Source organism: Neomonachus schauinslandi, chromosome 15, assembly GCF_002201575.2.
Source record: "Neomonachus schauinslandi chromosome 15, ASM220157v2, whole genome shotgun sequence".
Taxonomy (NCBI): domain Eukaryota; kingdom Metazoa; phylum Chordata; class Mammalia; order Carnivora; family Phocidae; genus Neomonachus; species Neomonachus schauinslandi.
The window spans coordinates 376,146-394,758 of record NC_058417.1 but is presented as its reverse complement, the minus strand read 5'-3'; the positions used below and the strand labels follow the sequence as shown (position 1 = coordinate 394,758).

The 18,613-nt window shown below is 60.5% G+C and overlaps 1 protein-coding gene across 1 annotated transcript in view; it reads right to left on the bottom strand.

Annotated features, from left to right (window-relative positions):
* Positions 1–18,613, bottom strand: part of SPNS3 (sphingolipid transporter 3 (putative)) — a 32,828-nt gene extending 14,215 nt beyond the window's left edge. Inside the window, exons 1-8 of the mRNA XM_044921788.1 lie at positions 18,433–18,613; positions 15,459–15,524; positions 11,438–11,574; positions 10,853–11,004; positions 10,166–10,232; positions 9,434–9,582; positions 8,462–8,614; positions 5,260–5,449 (exon numbers count right to left, since the gene is read on the bottom strand). Of these exons, the coding sequence (XP_044777723.1) occupies positions 5,260–5,449; positions 8,462–8,614; positions 9,434–9,582; positions 10,166–10,232; positions 10,853–11,004; positions 11,438–11,574; positions 15,459–15,524; positions 18,433–18,613 (1,095 nt within the window). The remainder of the gene's footprint in view (positions 1–5,259; positions 5,450–8,461; positions 8,615–9,433; positions 9,583–10,165; positions 10,233–10,852; positions 11,005–11,437; positions 11,575–15,458; positions 15,525–18,432) is intronic.

Here is an 18,613-nt window from a genome sequence, read left to right as displayed (position 1 = left end):
CTTCCCGAAGCCTCGATGCCCACGCACTCCCGTCCCGACTCCTGCCCCTCCATCTGGACCACAAAGCCCACCTGAGGCGGGTGGCTGACATTCAGCCGCGTCCTGTGGCCACCGGGCCGGAAATGGTGGAGCCCTTACCTTGGGCTCCGAGTATAAACCCCTTCTCCTCTGAAGGGCAGTAGCTCTGGGAAGGAGGCCAAGGAAGGGGGTGTGAGCCAAGACCCGCTGTGCGTGTCTGGATCCTAATTAACAGCCGAGCAGCCCGCTTCCCCTGCCAAGGGGCCCGGAGGGAGGGACGAGATGGAACGCTCTCTGTGGAGGTGGGCTCCGGGCATGGGCTCCCGGGAAGGCCCCAGAACAGACTTCATGAGCTCAGGGAACCTCACCGCCAGGAAACATCCGGCACAGCGCGGCCCCTACTTCTAGAAATGTGGGGGCAGGCGCACAACGCTGCCCCAAATCGCTCCTCACGGAGCAGTGGGTCGACACGATGTGCGCACGACGCTTGGTGCCTGGACACACACGCGTGTGCACGCTCATGCACAGACCCGTGAAACAGCACACAGACACGCTCCTACACACCTCACACACACGTGCAGTCCACATACGGCGCGACCACGTGGGCCCACAGAGATGCACACACGCGAGACACACGTGTCCACACGCGTATCTACGACCTGAATAGATTCACCTTACAGTGCACGCACGCGCACACGGGCCCGCCTTCCCGAGAAGCCAGATCCGTTTCCCCCGGATGGTCAGAGACAGTGCAGGAAGAACCGGTTTGGTTCCTGGAATCTGGGGAGGTGAAGGGGTACATGGACGGACGGACGGACGGACGGACGGACGGACGAGACCCAAGTGACTCTTCCCCTCCTGAACACAAGTCAATCCCGCAGCCCTCTCCGGACACCCTTTCTGACATCGGCCCCGGACGTCCCCCAGACCTGCTGACGGTGCTTCCTGCTGGGCCGCAGCCAGGCCCCACCTGTTAGGTTTGCAGGGGTGACGTTGTGACCCCCAGCTCCAGACTCCACGTCGAAGTCCCCCCCAGCACCTCCCACCACTGTGTCCTCCAAACCCGCTGCACCTGCCACGGCCCTCTCCCGGTCCCCCGGGCGGAGAGGTCCCCGCGCCTCTGCGTTCTCTCACACCCCACACGGAGTCACCAGGCGCGATCCACCCACGCCTCCCGCCTCCGTGGGGCGGCTCTGGCCCACGCCTCGCAGCCGCGCTGCCCCATCCGGGTCAGGGCAATGGCCTAGCGCTGCCCACGCCTGTGTCCACAGCAACCAGACTGATCCTACTAAACGTGGGCCGATAACCGAAGAATAGAGAAAATCAATAAAGCCAAAATTGGCAGCGAACTGACACCGACCAGGAAGAAAGGACAGGTCACTAAAACCAGGGTGGGAGAGGCGCACGCCTGCCGACCTCGCGGAGACTGGAAGGGGTTACCGCGAACAACCGTACACCAACAAATCAGACGCTTACACAAAGGTACACACTCTTAGAAAGCCGCCAGCTATCGAAAGCGACAGAAAGGAAATGAAAAGCCTTAATTGATCTATAACAAGTAAACACCGAGTCAGTAACCACAAAACTTCCCACAAACAAAAGCCCAGAACCAGATGGCTTCCCCTGTGAATTCTAAAAACGTCTAAAGATGAATTAACACAAATCATTCCCAAACTCTTCCCAAAATGAAAGAGGAAGAAGGACTTGTCAGGGCGTTCCGTGGGGTCGCCGCCACAGTCCACGTCAGCATCTCTGGTGGCGAAGGCGCAGCCAAGACAGGGTCCGCACCGGGAACGCAAGTCTGGCTAACACAGGACGATCACTGCACCGTATCGGTAAAGGACAAGCCACGTGGGCCCCTCGACAGACCCCCTCACTCAGCCCCAGCCGGTCCCCGCCGATGCATGCAGGCCCCCTGCGACCCCGACCTCCTGTCCTCCTGTCCGTCCCTCCTCACTAAGCACGGGGTTCTTGCGGTGCCTCAGACCCAGCAGGTGTGCATCTGCCCCGGGACCCTAACGACCCACACCAGCCCTCCTGCACCTCCTGCAGGACCGCCCACATGTCTTCGCCCAACACCGCCTCCTGGGGAGCCCACGGCCGCACAAATCCGCCCCCACACACTCCCAAGCGCTGCATCCTCCGAAACATCCTGAAGCGCACTCCTGTCTTGCCTGCCTGCTGCCTCCCTCGGCGAGGATGTAACCCCCCAAGGACAGAGATGCTTAGTCCTTATCCGCTGCCGTACCTACCACAGTTAAACCAGCAGGCCCTCTGCAGGCCCTCGATGTTTGTTGAATGACTGAATGATGTGAATGCCTGGCACTGAGTTTCGGGCCCAGCACTGAGGAAGATGGGAACCGCCCTGGACCCCTGGGCTGGGAGAGCGGTCAGAGCATGAGGAAGACAGCCTGAGAGCACCAGGAGGGGAGCGAGGGTGGGGCCCGGCGGTCAGGGAAGCTCCGCGGAGGTACGGGGCGGGGAGGGAACCAGGAGGGGCCTTCCCCGGGGGATGCGGCCGCTAGGGCCATCCGGGTAGTTCCCCGAGGGCTTCGAGTGCCAACAGGAGGAGCCGGACTGGGTTCCAGAGGCACCTAGGAGCCCGGGAAGGTCCGCGGTGTCACCGGCCACGTGGGGAAGAGAAACTGCGGTAGGTGAGCAGCAAGGTGAGCAGCCCGGGAGGCGGCTCCTGGCCTGGGTCCTGGAGAAAGACAGAAGGCCTGCGCCACGCCAGGCAGAGGGGACCGGGAGAGGAGCGTGGGCCTGGACGTGGGAGGGTTCTGTGACTGGAGCTGGGCGGGTGGGAAGCAGCCGGGGCCTGGATCTCAAGTCCCAACGACGGTTAGACGTCAGAGGCACAGATGGAAGCACGGAGCGGGCTCCTGCTCAGGAGGTCTGGAAGGTTCCGCGCTGCTCCTGGAAGGCTGGAGCCTGGCCTGGGGGCTCAGTGCCGCTGGTACCCCCCAGGCCCGAACACGAGCCACGGGAAGGAGCGGCTTCCTGGCACCAGAGGCGGGACGTGTCCCGGGCCTGCCCACCGTCCTGCCCCGGGCCTGCCCACCGTCCTGCCCCGCAGCCCCTCACCCTTGGCCAGGCCTCGAGAAGAATTTCTGCAGGTGGCTTTGTCAGCCAGGCGCAATGTCACTTCCAGACGAGGCATCCAGCTCTGGAGATGCGCCCGGCTGCAGAGGGGGAGACAGCTGTGTCCCCTAAACACAGCCAAGTAGCCGCCTCCCAGAGCCAACCAAGACCGTGGCAGAAGCAGGGCTGGCAGGGGTCCACGGCCCCAGCCGATGCAGGGACAGGCCCGTGATGGGCCTCCATCTGCCCGCAAGGTCGGGCCCACACAGCCCCCTCTCCGTCTTCCACTCCCTCCGCCAGGATGTCAGTGGGAACCCCGGCTCTTATTAGCGCCTAGTGTACGCCGGGCTCTGCTCCTCCCCCAGGGGCGACAGGGTCAGTACGGCGTCTGTGGGCTGACTCTCCGTTTCGTCTGTCCCACTGTCTGTGTTGCTGTCTCTGGGCCTCAGTCTTCCGATCTGTAAGTGGGGGTGAGAAGCCCTTCCCCGCGAGGGTGCCGTGAGGGCTACGTAGGAGCACGCGCAGAACGCAAGCCAGCAGCGCCTGTCTGCTCTCCAGGGATTTCGGCAGGAGCCCACCCACGGCTGGACACGCGAGAGATGCACCGGCCCCGCCCTCAGGCCTCAGGAGAGAAGCGCCCCCACCCCGGCATGTAGAGGGAAGGTTGCGGAGGGTTCATTTGAAGAGTGCGGACGCTGGGGAGGGGCTCCGGGCGGCCCACCCCCAGACTGAGGACGCCAGCGACATGCTGACCTTCCCGCGCCAGAGGGCGCCGCGGGGGCACCCCAGCACGTCACCCAGGAGCGTGAGGACAAGAGGGCCGAGGCCCATCCCGAGCACATGCAGGGGTCTGACAGACGCCACGGATGGGGAGGGCCCGAGGGTCGTGAGAGGGGCCCGGCGACAGGGTCCGGGCAGGAACAGCCGGAGGGGCCACCGCAGAGCCGAGCAGAGGGAAGCCGTGCCATGGAGGCGACAGGGTCACCTGCACCAAGAATCGGACGATGCAAATACCAGAGCTCCTAAACCCACAAAGCGCCCCCGAGCGCAGAGCCAGCCAGAGTCTGGGCCACAGCAAAGCGACTCTGGACTCAGAGAATCCTGCCCCACCTCGGGCTGTCCTCGCCCAGCCTGGAGGGGAGGGCCACCCTGGGGAACAGAGCGGAGGTGGGCCAAGCGGGACCAAACCAACCGCAGCTCCCTCTTGCCCCGGTGCCATGTTCTGGGCCTGGACAGAGAGTACTGGGAAGCAGAACCAAAGGTTGGGTTGAAATGGGACCAGGCTTCTTTAGTTCACGAGCGTAACTGAAGATCTGTGGGGTCTGGTCGTGGGTAGGAGACTAGTAAAGCCGTTAGCGATTTGCCTTCTGAGTCCAGCCTGCTCAGGGGCATCTGTGTCCATGACGGGGGACCCCAGGACCTTGGGGCGGCATGGGAGGGGGAGGGCAATCCGTCTGGCGGGGGCAGAATCACGGGTCCCTTCCCCTTGGGTGGGACCATCGGGGCCGGGGTGTGGGGAGCCAGGGACACTGCTGGGCACGTGTGTGGGGGGACAGCCCCCCACACGCCACGGTGCCGGAACCCACGCATGAGCACAGAATGGTCTGGAAAGGCTCTTGGAGAAGAAGCCTTTGCACTGGGCCTTGCAGAAGGAGAAGGATTCCGATGCCCAGGAGGGAAGGGCGTCCTTGGCAGAGGCTGGGAGGCGTGAGCCTGTGGCTGGCGTGGCCACGCTGTGGCCTGGTTGGCCTGGTCCACCCTGGTGACAGGATACATGGCATAGTGTCAGACCGGCACTCTACAGTGGCATGGCTGTGGCCGATCTGGGCCTCACTCCCCTCGTCGTACCCTAAGTCTCCTCGAGCTCACAGCATCCTCGAGGAATGACTGAGTCCCACTGTCTCCAACCAAAGTGTTAACCAGCGGCTCAGAGGACACACTCTAGAGTCAGAAAGGCTCAGGCTCAAATCCCAGCTCTGTTCCTTCCCAGCTGTGCTACTCCTGGTGAACCTCAATTTACGCATCTGTAAAATGGGCACACCCAATGCTCCCCGGGAGGAGTGATAGACAGAAGTAGAGACCGGGCACAGTATCAGCCCATGTGAACGGGAGCGACACACCAGGCCCCCCCCCCCCACCGCCCCAGGGGCCCTCACTTACATAGGAGGCCAGGAGAGTGACCGGGGCCAGGATGAGAGCCAGGTAGAGGCAGGGGGCAGCAATAAGCAGGCTACAGGCACAGATGAGGGGCTCAGCCCGCGGGTTGACCTTCTTGTACCTCCTTGAAGCCTCTGCTCCCAGGACCACCCCAACGATGCCAGTCACCACAGTCAGAATCCCAAAAATCAGGCTGAGGACAAAGAACAGAGCAGGGTTAGTCAGCCAGGTGGGGTCAGCCCTGCCCTGCGGTTCAGCCCCCCGTGCAGGACCGAGTACCTACGGGGAATGTGGCTGTGAGCCCCTCCCCATCCCTCCGAACCAAGGCTCCTGACCCGTGTACTCCCCTCCCCCCATCCCCGTTCCTGCCTCATCCTGGGGACGTCACCGGCCATGGGGGTGACCGGCCCAGCATGCCTCACCTCCAGTGAGCTTCTCCAACCTCTCAGCATCCCACCTGCCCCCCTCAGAAATCTCAATTGTCCCACTCCGGCCCCAACCTCCTCGCCTTCTTGCCCCCACACGAATGGGAATGGAGGCGCGGGAACATTTATTTACTGAGCTCCTAGGATCCCCCGGCCCTTATCGAGCTTTGCCCACGCCCTCCTGAACCCCACTGTTCCACGCGGTCTTGGCACCCTCTCAAGCTGCCCCCTCCTAACTGCACTCGCAGGCCCTCCTTCAGCTGCACTTGGCCCCCTGCACACCCCCTGGGGAAAGCTGTCCCTCCAGAGCAGACTCCATACGGGTCCCCTGAGGGCGCTTTCTAAAATACAGATCTGCCCGACCCCTGCCGAAAACCCTCCACCGGCTCTCAGACACCCACCGGATTTGTGCCAACTCACTATGATGAACGTGGCCCTTCATGGTCTGACCCTGGTTGACCTCAACCCCGTCCCCCAGCTCCAACCTCTTCTGCCCCCAGACGAGTTTCTGTCCCCACTTCAGACTTTCACTCCTCCATCTGGACACTCTTCACTAGTTTTCCCACCTACCAAACTTCTACCCATCCTTCAAGACCCCTCACAAATATCCCCTCTCTGGAGATGCCTTCCCCTGCCCCTCTGCGCATTCCTTCCCTCCCTTCGGCTCCCAGAGCAGCTTCTGTGTTTCCACCATCAAGGTCGTTCACCAGACTGTGACATCCTGGAGGACAGACCCCGGCTCTGGCTTACTTTCTTGACTCCATGCTAGCAGCACAGATAAATGTGAGCACACGAGCTCATGCACCCGTCCCAGAACTCCCAGAGCCTGAGCTGGACTCCTGTGTCCTGGAGCTTCCTGTCCTTGCCGCACCCTCACCCTGGGGCTTACCCCAACCACGGAGGGTGTAGTAATAGCTGAGGTGGGTGCAGAACCCCGACGCCGGGACTTCTATCTACTCTGTGGCAGGCTGAATAATGCCCCCCAAGATGTCTGTGTCCTAATCTCTGGAACCTGTGACTGTTACCTTCTACGGCAAAACAGACTTTGTCACTGGGATTACATTAAGGGTCCATATTCGAGGGGCCCTACAGGCAGCCACCAGCGTCTCTATGAGAGGGAAGCCAAAGGGGACTTGAGACACAGAGGACAAGGCAACAGGACCATGGCTGCAGAGACTGTGGACGCGGCCACAAGCCAGGGCACGCCTGCAGCACCCAGAGGGGACAAGGCAGGAGGACGGTCCCCTGGGGACTTGAAGGGGGTGCGGCCTGGCAGAGCTTGGCTCTGGCCTGGTGAAACCACTCTGGACGCCTGGCCTCGGGACCTCGAACAATTCTGTTGTTCTAAACACCACGTCTGTGCCACCTGCCACGTGGGCCCTAGGACGTCGTGGGCCACACGGGGTCCATGAGGAGCCAGGCCGGAGGACGAGGCTGAAGCTGAGAAAGGGGAACTGACTTGGCCACGGATGCAGAGCCAGCGAGTGCCAAACGAGAACGTGAGTCCTGTGCCCCCCCGTGTGTCCGGGCTGCCGCGGGGCCCCCTCCCCCGTGTGTCCGGGCTGCCGCAGGACTTTGAGACCCTGGTCTCTGTCTCCGGGAGATAACAAGCTAGCAGTAGAGCCAAGACCAACAGCACAGTCTCACTGGATGCCCTCCTTCGCTCCTTCCCTGATGCTTCCCCTGAGCACCTGCTGTGTACCGGGAGGCCGCGGATGTCCACGTCGCCAGCAGCCCCCGGCGGCTCCAGACGCTCCAGGATGTGGCACTGGGAGCACCAGCTCCGGAGTCAGACGGGTTTGAGGCTGGCTCTGTTGCTTGGACAACTCACTAACCGTTCTGATCTTCCATCTCCTCATTCCATAATACAGGAACAACAGGGTTTATTATCATAAACCCTCAGAGGGTTTTTCAGGTAAAATGCTCCTCATTCGGGCCTGAACTAATGTGATCGCTTAAGAAGTAACCACAGAAAAGGGAAGGGAGCCTCAGGCAGAAGGCCCAGCTCAGGCTGAGGCACAGACAAGTGAGAGGGCGTGGGACATTCTGGACATCACGTGAAGCCGCCTCTGGGCTGCAGTGGGGGAGATGGAGACAGAGGGGAGGCCGGGGAGAAGGGGGGAACACAGGCGTCACGCACCACAGCCCATGTCTCTGAGCCTCGGGGAGCAGGGCCGCAGGGACTGAGGAGCAAGGCGGAGACAAGGAGGAGGAGAAAGGGAGTGACGGGGGCCTGGGGCTGAGCTGGAGAGGTGTCGGCCTGGGCACAGTGCAGGATGAGGGGGGAGCGGGACATTGCCCTCCTCATGGCTGTATCTTCCACCCCAACGTCCTGGCAGCTTTCCCAGGACGCCTGGTGCCCCAGACGAGGCAGAGAACACGTGAGTGCAGGTGTGAACTGCCTGAGCCCCGTAAGTGACGAGACATCCCAATGCCTCAGTTTGCCATCTGTAAAATGGCCTCACGCTGCAGGTCCCATCACCCCACAGGCCCCACAGGCCCCAGAGAAGGCTCACCCCTCTACCAAGTGCCTTCAGACCCCCACAGCAGCCCAAGAGTGGGGAAACTGGCCCAGAGGAGATGAGGCTGCTGGCCTGTGGCCACCCAGAGCCCCAGGAGCTCAGCCAGAGCTGGATCCTGGCCTGCTGGGCCACCTAGGTCCTAAGTCCTGGGTTCTTCACTGAGACACTGAGCTCTGGGGCTCAGAACCGCCTGAGCACTTGCCTGCCAAGAGCCCCCTGACCCGGGCCAGGGGCCCACGCCTCCCGGAGGCCCCTCACCTGTCCTGGTTGTTGCACAGATCCTGGAGGCAGGGAAGCTGCAGCCCATGCACTACATGGGCCTCGAGCAGAAACCTGGGGGCCCAGAAGCCCAGCGCTCCAGTCACAAAGGCTATGGCGGTCACCCCAAGGGTCGACCACACAAAACTCCAGCTGCAAGAGAAAGTGTCCTGGCTGAGACCCCCGGGAGAGGGCTGGGGTTGCAGGGCCCAGCGGCTCCTGTCAGGCCCTGCCCCCCCGCCTGGAAACTCTGGTCACCCAGGCGCTTGGAGGGCTCCAGGCTCTGGAATCTCCCCAACATTGCCTAAGAGCCCTGCACAACCCCCTCCACACTTTCCTTCTCGCTGGGCCTTCCTCCCTCCTCTCTGCAGGGCCAGCTCTCCCCATCCCAGAAGGCCCAAAGCCAACGGCACATTCTCCAGGGCACTGTCCCCGCTGCCCCCACCTTCCTCCAAGTGCCCTCCACCGGTCGCATGGCTCTGTATCAAAGAGAGCTGGGTCCCGTCCGCGCCCCACATTCCAGTAAATCATGGGGCCTGGGAGTGCAGTTGACTCCTGTCTGCCCCCACACCCATGCCTGGGACAGAGGATGGACGCACTCCCACAGGCTTGCAGAGGTGAGTGATTAACTCCCAGCATCCTCCTGGCAACCCTGGGAGAATTACGTCCATTGAATAAATGAGGGGAGTACAGTTCCAAGTCTCAGGTCACTCGGGGATAAGGCAGTGGCCAAGCCAGAGTCAAAACTCACACTGCCTCCCCCTTCCCTCCCTCCCAGCCCCATCCTGTCGCATGGCAAAGCGAGAAGGGGGCCTCCAAGTGAGGGAGGGGCACCTCAGTTGGTGAGTGGGAGCTCAGAGGAGGAAGACGACTAGGAACATTGGGGCTCCCTGGAGGCGGAGAGAGGCAGGGCAGGGCTGCTGGGGCAGACGGGGGTTCTCGGGACGTGCACGGAGGAGGAGGGACACTCACTTTCTCCCCAGGTACCTGACATCCTCACACCAGCTGCTCCTCGGGCCGCCCACGGCCGCCTCTTCCTGCTTCTCAGCAGCTCCCCGAGGCGGGTCTGGAACCAGCGCGATAAGCAGGATCAAGGCCACGGCTTCCAGGCAAGGCATGATCTGGGCATGGGAGGGCCCAGGAAGCTCAGGACCACACATACACGCCCTGGACCCAGGAGATCCTGCCGGTGACGAGCCATGTGGCCCAGTGTCTGGGAGGCTCTGTGCCCTGGGGGTGGGGCAGGGGGCTCATTTCTTGGCTGCGCCCTCACACCTAGGAGTACAGCCTCTCTGGGGAGTAGGGTCCCCTTGGGACTTCCTTTAATGTGTGCAGTAGACACTACTCCCTTGGGGCCCATGAGCCCGACCAGGAGGACTCACCACCTCTACCCTCCAGGCCCGTCCTACCCTGGGCTGCTCCCACCCTTGTCTGTCCCTCCCCGAGATTCCATGATGCAGCCCGGACCACCCCACCCACGTTACAAGCCACTGGCTTGAGCTCACCGCGCTAGCAAACCCAGCAGCCAGCATCTGAACCCAGGGCTGTGACCTCCACAGTCGTGTTCCATCCAATTTCTGAGCTGCCAATGTCTGACACCCCCCATGGCGCCAGTGACCGTGCCAAGTGGCTAAGGCCACTGGAGGCTGGAAAGTCCCTGCCGGCCCAGGGGGATCGGAGGGAAGAAGAGGAGGCTGGACTCACTCGGAAGGTCAAACGCCAGTTCCCAGTTAGCTGCAACACGGCCGACCCCAGCACGTAGCCCAGGCCGCTGCAACAGAGGGCCAAGGGGGATGGGCAGTGAGGGTGGGGGGCAGGTCCAAGGCTGCCAAGCCAGCCTGTGCTGGGCACCCCACCCCAAGGAGCTGGCTTCCTGCTACTCACAGCCCTGCCACGGAAAAAGTGAGCCACGTGAGGCCCAGATGTCCACTGCCCTTGGTCCGGTCACTGGTGACCTCTGGCGCCAGGCCCGTCCCCTGCACCACTGCCCAATGCCGCCCTACCTGAGGACCCACGGCTCAGCCCTGCCTGAGTCAGGCACTTCCAGGAAAGCTGGATCAGGGCTCAGAGGTTGGATTGCAAATCCCACTCTGACCTACCTACACCCCCCTCCCCCCGGGGGATGCCTGGCCCAGCCCCACACGCTCCCCAAGCAGGCCTTCCTGAGTGTCCTAGGGTAGAGGGAGCACCTGTATTAACCCTAACACAGCCCACTGGCCAGTGTTCTCGCCTCCCTGTACAGACGAGGAAACTGAGGCCCAGAGGGGTAAACGGACCCGGCAGGGAAGGAGGTGGGCTGGGATTCAAATCCCATCCCCAGCTCAGCTTCTGTTCTGGCTCCTGTGGGCCTCAGTCCACCACCTAGGGAAGTGGGTCCTGGGTGGTACCAACCTTCCAATAGGGATGAAGATGTAGAAGATGGCCAGCACTCGGGTCCGCTGGTCCCTCACAAAGAGGTCGTCCAGGACGGTGGGCGCGATGGTGGAGTAGCTGGCCGAGCCTATGCCCACGACTCCCCGGGACAGGAAGAAGAGCCAGGAATGCTGACGCAAGACGCCAGTGAGTCCGGGATCACCCACAGGGCAAGGGACCGGAGTGATGACACGTGCCCCCGGGGGAGGAGGTGGGGATGGGGCTAAAGACCCCTGGCTGGCCTCCCAGCCCAGGACCCCCCCGCATCACATGGGTGGCCCCTGCTCCCGGGGGCCCCAGGCCCAGGGGAAGCCTTTTTCTGGGCTCCACCTTTGCCAGGCAGGCGGGTTCCCCAGACAGAAGCGGTCACAGGCAGCAGTGGGAGGTGCAGGAGAGGAAGGGTCCCGTTGAGAGCATCCAAGGAGGTGCGCTCTCTAGGCCCTGGAAGGCACCCTGCAGCGAGCCGGGAGCCCGGAATGTATGGAGGCAGGCCCATCCGCTTTCCAAGGGAGGAAGCAGGTGGGGGCAGGACCCCGGGGGCCTTGCAGGGGTGAGGGGACCTACCTGGGGGGAGATGAAGGAGCTGGAAAGGCCTGCCCCCGACCAGAGCAGGATCCCAACACTCAGAGTGGCTTTGCGGCCGTGCCGGTCACCCAGGTAGCCGAACACAGGTGCAGACAGCAGCAGGCTGCAGATGAAGACTGGGGGCACAGGCAGGGGTCACATGCGTCCCCCACTGTGGCGGATAGGCGGACGGGCCCGCAGGCCCCCAGAAGGGACCTGGCTCAGATGCCACAAGCTGGCAGCGGCAGTGGGTGGGGGCCAGGAGGAGGAAAGGATACGGTGAAGCCCCCATCCCCGCCTAACACATAACCCAACGCCCAGAGTCAGGGGCACTGGAGGAGGAGCTGAGGGGCTGGGCTCGCTCACCGTGCACCCCTCCGAGCAGCCCCCCAAGCGCCTGGGAGGCTGAGCCCCAAGTGAAGGTGGAGCCTGTCCTGGAGCAGCACAGGGGGCCCCCAGTGCTCCCCACCAGGACCCTGTCTTTGCACAACTCCCCCCCCTCCTCGCGCCCGGCGGGGCTGGTCTGACTTTGCTCTCGCACCCCTGCTGGGGGCGGGGTGGCGGGAGGCGAGGGAGGTCTGCCCGGGCCTGCTCTGCAGACCAGCAGGGTCTAGAAGGAGCGGTCGTTCCCGGAGGCTGGAAAAGCCCTGGTTTTCCGAAGTAGGTAGACCATTCCCCTGACACTGTCGGTTGTATTTGTACCATTTTTTAAAGTAAACCCTTCTGAATTGGCGACTGGATTAGTGAACACATTTGCTGCTCTGCGAGGACAAAGAAACGGCCACGCTTTTGCACGACTCTGCCCTGCGCATAGGTACCCTCGCCGCTCCAAACCGCCTCCACCCTCCGCAGGTGGAGCGAGGCGGCCTGGACCCGCCTCCACCGGAGGCCCCGCCCCACACCTGGGCCTCCATTCGCTGAGCGCAAATGATTGACATGGCCCGAGCCTAATGAGCGTCCAGACTCGTCCCAGCTCAGGTTCCAGCCCCTCCCAGCCCCTCCCACTCCCCCCGACCTGCTCTAGTATTAGGCTGAGCCATATGCAGTTGCAGAAATTAGGCCAGTTTTGACCTACAAAAAAACGGCAATTTAATATGGTTCGACCTAATACTCCACAGAGAATGGTCTTTGGTGTCAGTGGTATTTAGAATTTTAATAGCTACTGCCAAAATAGGCCTCCAAAAAGGCTGTATCCATTTACACGGGCACAGAAGTTCATGCTCCCTTGCTGACATTTGATAGGATCAATCATATTGTTTTTGTTCATTTAACGGTTGAAAAGCAGACGGTGTCTCGCTGATGTTTTAATCTGCATCGTCCTTATGTCCAGTGAGTCTGAGCAGCTTCCTGTGCTCAGGTCCTCTGCCCATTTTTCTATTGGGCTCCCTGTGGTTTGCAAATCATGTCTCCCAGTCCTTTATATTTGTTTTAAGGATTTACAATGCAAATTCTGGGGCTAAACTACCTGGGCTCACATCCTGAACCAAAGACTGCCTAGCTGTGTGACGTTGAGCAAATTCCTTAACGCTTCTGTTCCCCTCGAATCAATGATATGAGACAGTAATTGTGCCTCCCACAGAAGGTTATGGAGATTTTAAATGAAATAAAGCATATAAAAGGCAGTGCCTACCTTTATGTAAATGCCTCATAAATGTTATTCATTGTTGTTACTAACTGCGTTTATAGTTTCAACCACCATCATACAGAAGAGTTTAGCTTTCTTGTACTCAAATGTATCAATCTTCCTCCCGCCAGGATTGTTTCTTGTCTTCTTAAGGCATATCTTCTCTACCCCAAGGTTATAAAAATATTTCCCTACATCTTCTAATCCTTTTATGAGATTTGGGGCAGGGATCCCTTATAGGATATAAACAACTTCACCCCGCAGATGCCCTGAGATGGAGAAGCCTGCCCCCAGGGGGAAGGCACACTCATGCTGGTGCACTCCTCTGCTCCTGGCAGCTCCAGATTCAGATGACTTCGGAGACAAAGGGGAAGGAATGAAGGAGCAGGGCGTGAAGAGAAGGACTCTACAGATGGCTGCTCGGATTGGAATCCCAGCTGTGTGACCTTCAGCAAGCCCATAGCCTCTCTGTGCCCCAGGTTTGTCATGGGGGAAATGGGCACAATAATAATAATAATAATCCCTGCCCTGTGGGGTTGTTGTGAAGGGTAAATGAGTTGATATTACAGGGCACTTGAGACAGGGCCTTCTTCCACTCTGAGCCCTGTGGACAAACAGCAGGGTGGGGCTTGGGGCCATTTCACCGCCACCCGGGAAGGTGAAGATTCACCTGAGGTCACTGGAGAGAGAGAGCCTGGTCGTCAGGCCTCCAACCCCTGGCACCCCCCACACACCTCTCTGGGCTGCTTCACACACCGTGCACAGCCCCGGGACACACTTGCACACACGTGCACACGCTTCTCTCTCCTTGGCAGCTCACTTATGGAGGCCTTGTAGTAATAATCCTGCTCACCAAGGTGAGGACCAGGGAAGGCAGATCGTGACTCAACCACCATTATCTGTTTAATCTAGAAGGTTGTGGGGATTGAGCCCAGAGGGTCTCACTTTGGCTCCTCGAAGGTCAGCAGCCGCTGCTGGCCTCCGCCTCGAGACAAGAGCGGTTGGAAAAGACACGTGGTCTAAAGCAGAGGTCTGCGGGCTCTTTGCCCCAGTGCTTTAAGAAAGAAGCTTATCAACCCATGTACCCTTCACGTGTTTTCAGCCGACATTTAAAACGTTTTCATCGTAAGTTTAAATAGTTGCAAAGGATGTGATTTCCATCATTATTGTATTTTTTAACTATATTTTCATCCAAATACTTGGGGCTGCAGATCACATTCATTCAATTGATGGGAAATGTCTGCCATCTACGGACATTTGCTCTAACAAGTAAAACCAGTCCTTATTTGCCAAATCAATCCAACAAATCGGACTGACTGCCTGTAAGAAAGATGTTAAAATGTTGGCTTCATTTTTTCTAATTGAAATGAATGTGTTGACACCCATCCGTGAGACAACATCTCACTTCTGAATTCTAAATCGTAGATAAATAGTAGACTGTCACACCAGCAGGACAGCCAGATAAGGCTTGACACTTTGCCATGGGCTTGTGGCCTGGAGGAAACATCCCAAGTTTCTGTGTCATTCTCTCTGCCTGGTTTGCACGGCCTCCCCCGCAGAAGCCAAGCATCTGTGGGGGTCCCCTCTGTCTGGCACCCGGGAGGCTTTCCCACCCCAGGGCAGGGCACCAAAGGTAAACTCAGAATAGGGAAGACAGACGTTTTCCTTCCTGAAGGGGAGGCAGGGAGGAAGAACAAGAGACTTTTTCTCAAGCAGGTCCATTTTAGGAAAGAAAAACACAGCCTTGAGGGTCTGTAAGTGGATTCTCTCAAAAGTCTGCTCATGTGGTCCCTAGAAAGTTTTTGTGTATCCCTAGGGGTCCCCGCAGAAACTTGTTCTGAGATGTTGGGGTAGCAGACTGTTAGGGGACGGGGCCCACAGGGAGGAGCCACGCGTGTGCTAGTTACATGTTGGGTGTGTACCCCATGCCGTGACAGTGCATGCACACGTGTGTGTGTGTGTGTGACCTTGGAGGTGTGGCTGCTCCCCGCCCCTGGACTGACTGCCGGTCCTGTGGGCCCAGACCCCGTATGAACCCATGTGGCAAGTACAGATCTCGTCCGTCTGTCTGTGTTCTGAGGGCCAGATTTTTCAGGGAAAGCCCACGGCAGGACTTCTCAGCCCCAGCCAGCATCAGGCACCCAGCTGAGCCGGAGAGGGATGAGTGACCACTCATCACGATCTGAAGCTCAGGAGCCTTCCTAGCCCCACCCCCTGCTCCTTCGCAGCACCTGCGCTCAAACCCGAAACGGCTGCTCAGGCACAAGGGCTCGGCCCAGATTCTCCCCTCCTCCCACCCACACTGGCCCTCGCAGGGGACGCGGTGGGGCTCAGCCTGACCCCCTGCCCCAGCATGAGCCCTGGGCCCCAGCTCCAGAGCAGGGACTCGCTCCTTACCTGTCTGAAGCAAACCAGCATTGCCATCGCTGATCTGAAAAAAGTTCTGTATGTCCAGCAGCATCCCTGTGGACAGACGGACAGCACTCAGGACATGGGAAGTGGCCTCCTGGGCCTCTAAGGGCAGCTGCCCCCGCCTGTGGGATAGGGCCCCAGCTGACCAGCGCAGCACAGAGTGTGGCTCTGGACCCACTGCTCTCATCCCGTCTCTGCCACGCCACGCATATGCAAGCCCACACGCACACAGAGAGACGGGTACACATCAACGCACACGGGAACACATATCTCAGAGGCCCAAACGTACGCCCGTGTTCATGCACAAGCATCCACCTGGGACACAGATGCACAGACGTGCAGATCCGCATCCGTACGTACAAACGGACATGCCCAGAGAAATGTGCCCGCAGAGGCGCAGACCCACACACACGCCCACGGAGTCTGCACGCCGCAGGCCTGCTCGCATACACACGTGTGCAGGGTTGCCGTACACATCCTCATCAGAGCGACCGGCAGCTCCGAGTTGCTACACGGTGCGCAGCTCGCTTAGACTACAGTGTTAATGACTATGCAGCGCCGCAGCCCTGCTCAGGTACCAGCTCCAGACATTCGTGGGTGTACATACATGCGTGAGCACGGACATACAAAGACACACATGCCCTGGGCTGCACATGCGCACACGCAAGCACGTTCTTCCAGAGGCATGAGCAGACAGATGGTGCCCGTGAGAGCTTCAGAGAAGGACCCACTTGGGTCCCAACTCCCTGAGGGGGGCAGGCTCTTTCTCCACGCCAGCCGGGCCTCGGGAGCCCCTCCAAGGTCTCCCTGGGCCACAGGCCAATGCAGTGGGCACTCAGCCCAACACAGAGAGAGGAAACAGGCCCTATTCCCCGAAATCCCCTCAGCCTTTGGCAGTGCTTCAGCAAGGGTTAGTCCGAGTGGAGGCACCTGCTTATCTGAGCTGGGAGGCTCAGGCCCCATCATTAGGAGGAAGAGCAATCATCGCTGTCATTCAGTTATGAGCTGGCGGAGGGCCCAGCCCCTGAGCTGGGCCCTGCAGGTGTCCCCCTCAGAGCTGGGGGAGCAGCCCCCTCCCACCCCTCTGAGACCCGCCAGCAGGCAGAGGAAGGCCCAAGAAGCAGAGAAGCCCCGTATGAGAATTTTGTTCAGACATTGGCTTTGGGCCCGAATACCACAACATGCAACCACACCAGCCTGTATGTCTTTCCTTCCTTTTTAATACTTTTAATTACACGAATAAGACGTATTCGTTGGAGAGAAAAAACAGAAACACTAATAAGCAAAGCAAAGAGTTAAAAATTCTGTAGGATCACACTCCTCCTTCATCCTCAGCAGTGAGGACTTGCCCCTGGTTTTATCTGCTCCTGAGCTCCTCCCAGCCCTCTGGGGCCTGGAGTGGACCCCGCCTCCCCCCCACCCCGTCATCTGCCCCCACAGAGCCACTTCCCACAAGAGCATGTGAAAACCACCTGCCCCCCCAGCCGTCCCTGCCGCTCACTCTGCGTGGTTTCACTTCTTCCAGCCTCCTTCATCCAAGCCAGCAACCTCGGCCTTGTTTCCACCCAGCCAGAGGAAGTCCCAACAGGGAAGGGCCTCCGCTGGCCGGACTCGGGGCCTCCCCAGCCTGTAGGGCTCCAGGCACTCCCCGACCCCACACACACCCTGCTTCTCTACCTCTTCCCGCTCAGCTCCGGCCCTCGGCCCACACGCCCACACACCCTCTTGGGCCTCCGCCTACCACACAGCAGTAGTCCCGGAACTGGACGCCCGCGTCTTGTTCTGTCTGCGCCCATCGCATTCTAGTCTCCCCACCCCAAAAACTGTCCGTGGCTCCATATTGCCCCAACAGAAAGCCCAAGCTCCCAGCCTGGCAAACACGAAGCCCGTGATCTGGCCCCAAAGACCCTTTTAGAGGAGTTCCTTGCTGCCCCACCTCTGGTCACCTCTGCCCAGAGCGCACACCCCCACTCCGTGTGCCCACACCGACCCCTCACCCAACACCCTCAGCTCACTCTGCTTCCTGCCTCGCCAACTTTCTCAGCTTCAAGACCCAACCCAAATGCCCCCTCTTCTGAGTTCGGCCAGAACCCTCAGTCGCCGTCCCGGGGCCGCCCCGCGAACGTCCAGCCCGCTCTGGTCTGTGTGTGCCCTCCGAGCTCCCCGGAGATGGACTCGCGTCTGCACGCGTCTGCAGCTCGGATCCTGTTCACCGCACAGCCGCTGCCTGGTGGGCTGAGCCCGTCTCTGGTGCACCAGGGTCCTGGCCTCAGGGCTGCTGCAGTGCCCCCTGACCCCCACCCCAGCCCGGCCTGGGCTTCCCTCTGCCCCACGACGTGGGCATTCCTGAGCTTCGGAACCACCAGACAGACCCTCCCTGGGTCTCCGAGCCCCATAGTTCACGTTCAGTCAGTCAGTCTTGAATGTATCAGTGATGAAGAGAGAAAAGAGACTTAAATCTGGAACGAATAAAGGAATGAATGAGTTAAGGGAATGTGTGAGTAACGAGAAGAGCAGGTTGAGCCCTGGGGCCTCCAGGAAGGAAGTCAAAATGTGCAAGGCTTGCACAGAGCCCACTGTCCCAGAAGCACCCAGCCAGCGATTTCTGGGCCCGGCTGCCCTGCCCTCCACAACCTCACTCAGCATTCCACGCAGAACCTCCAGGCCTTCGCCTGAAGGCCCTCCCTGCGGCCCTCGCCCCCCCCCCACCGCCACCACGCACCCACACCTGTGTGCACAGGCCTAGGTTGGGGCTGGATTGGGAACGCGATGCCCCCCCGCCCCCCGGGCTTGGCTGAAACTCCCTCCAGCAGGGAGAACGGCAGGGATGTACTCCACAAGGAGACAGTTTGCAGGACGGAGGGCACCGTGGATGCGTCGTGCTGGCTGGTGGCAGGGCGACCATGAGTGAGTGGCAAGCAGGTGCTTCCCAGGACACCGCCCGCCGTCCCCTCCTCACCTGCAATGATGAACCAGTTCATGTAGTTCAGGAGGTTGATGTAGCAGAGCACCGCGGCGGCCAGCCAAGCCCGCCAGCGGGGCAGGTTCCAGGGGGCGGACGCGGTCCCAGGGGGGCACGGACCTGCGCCCGAGGCCCAAGGGTGCCCCCCCGGCCCGGGCTCCCAGCACTCCGCCGACAT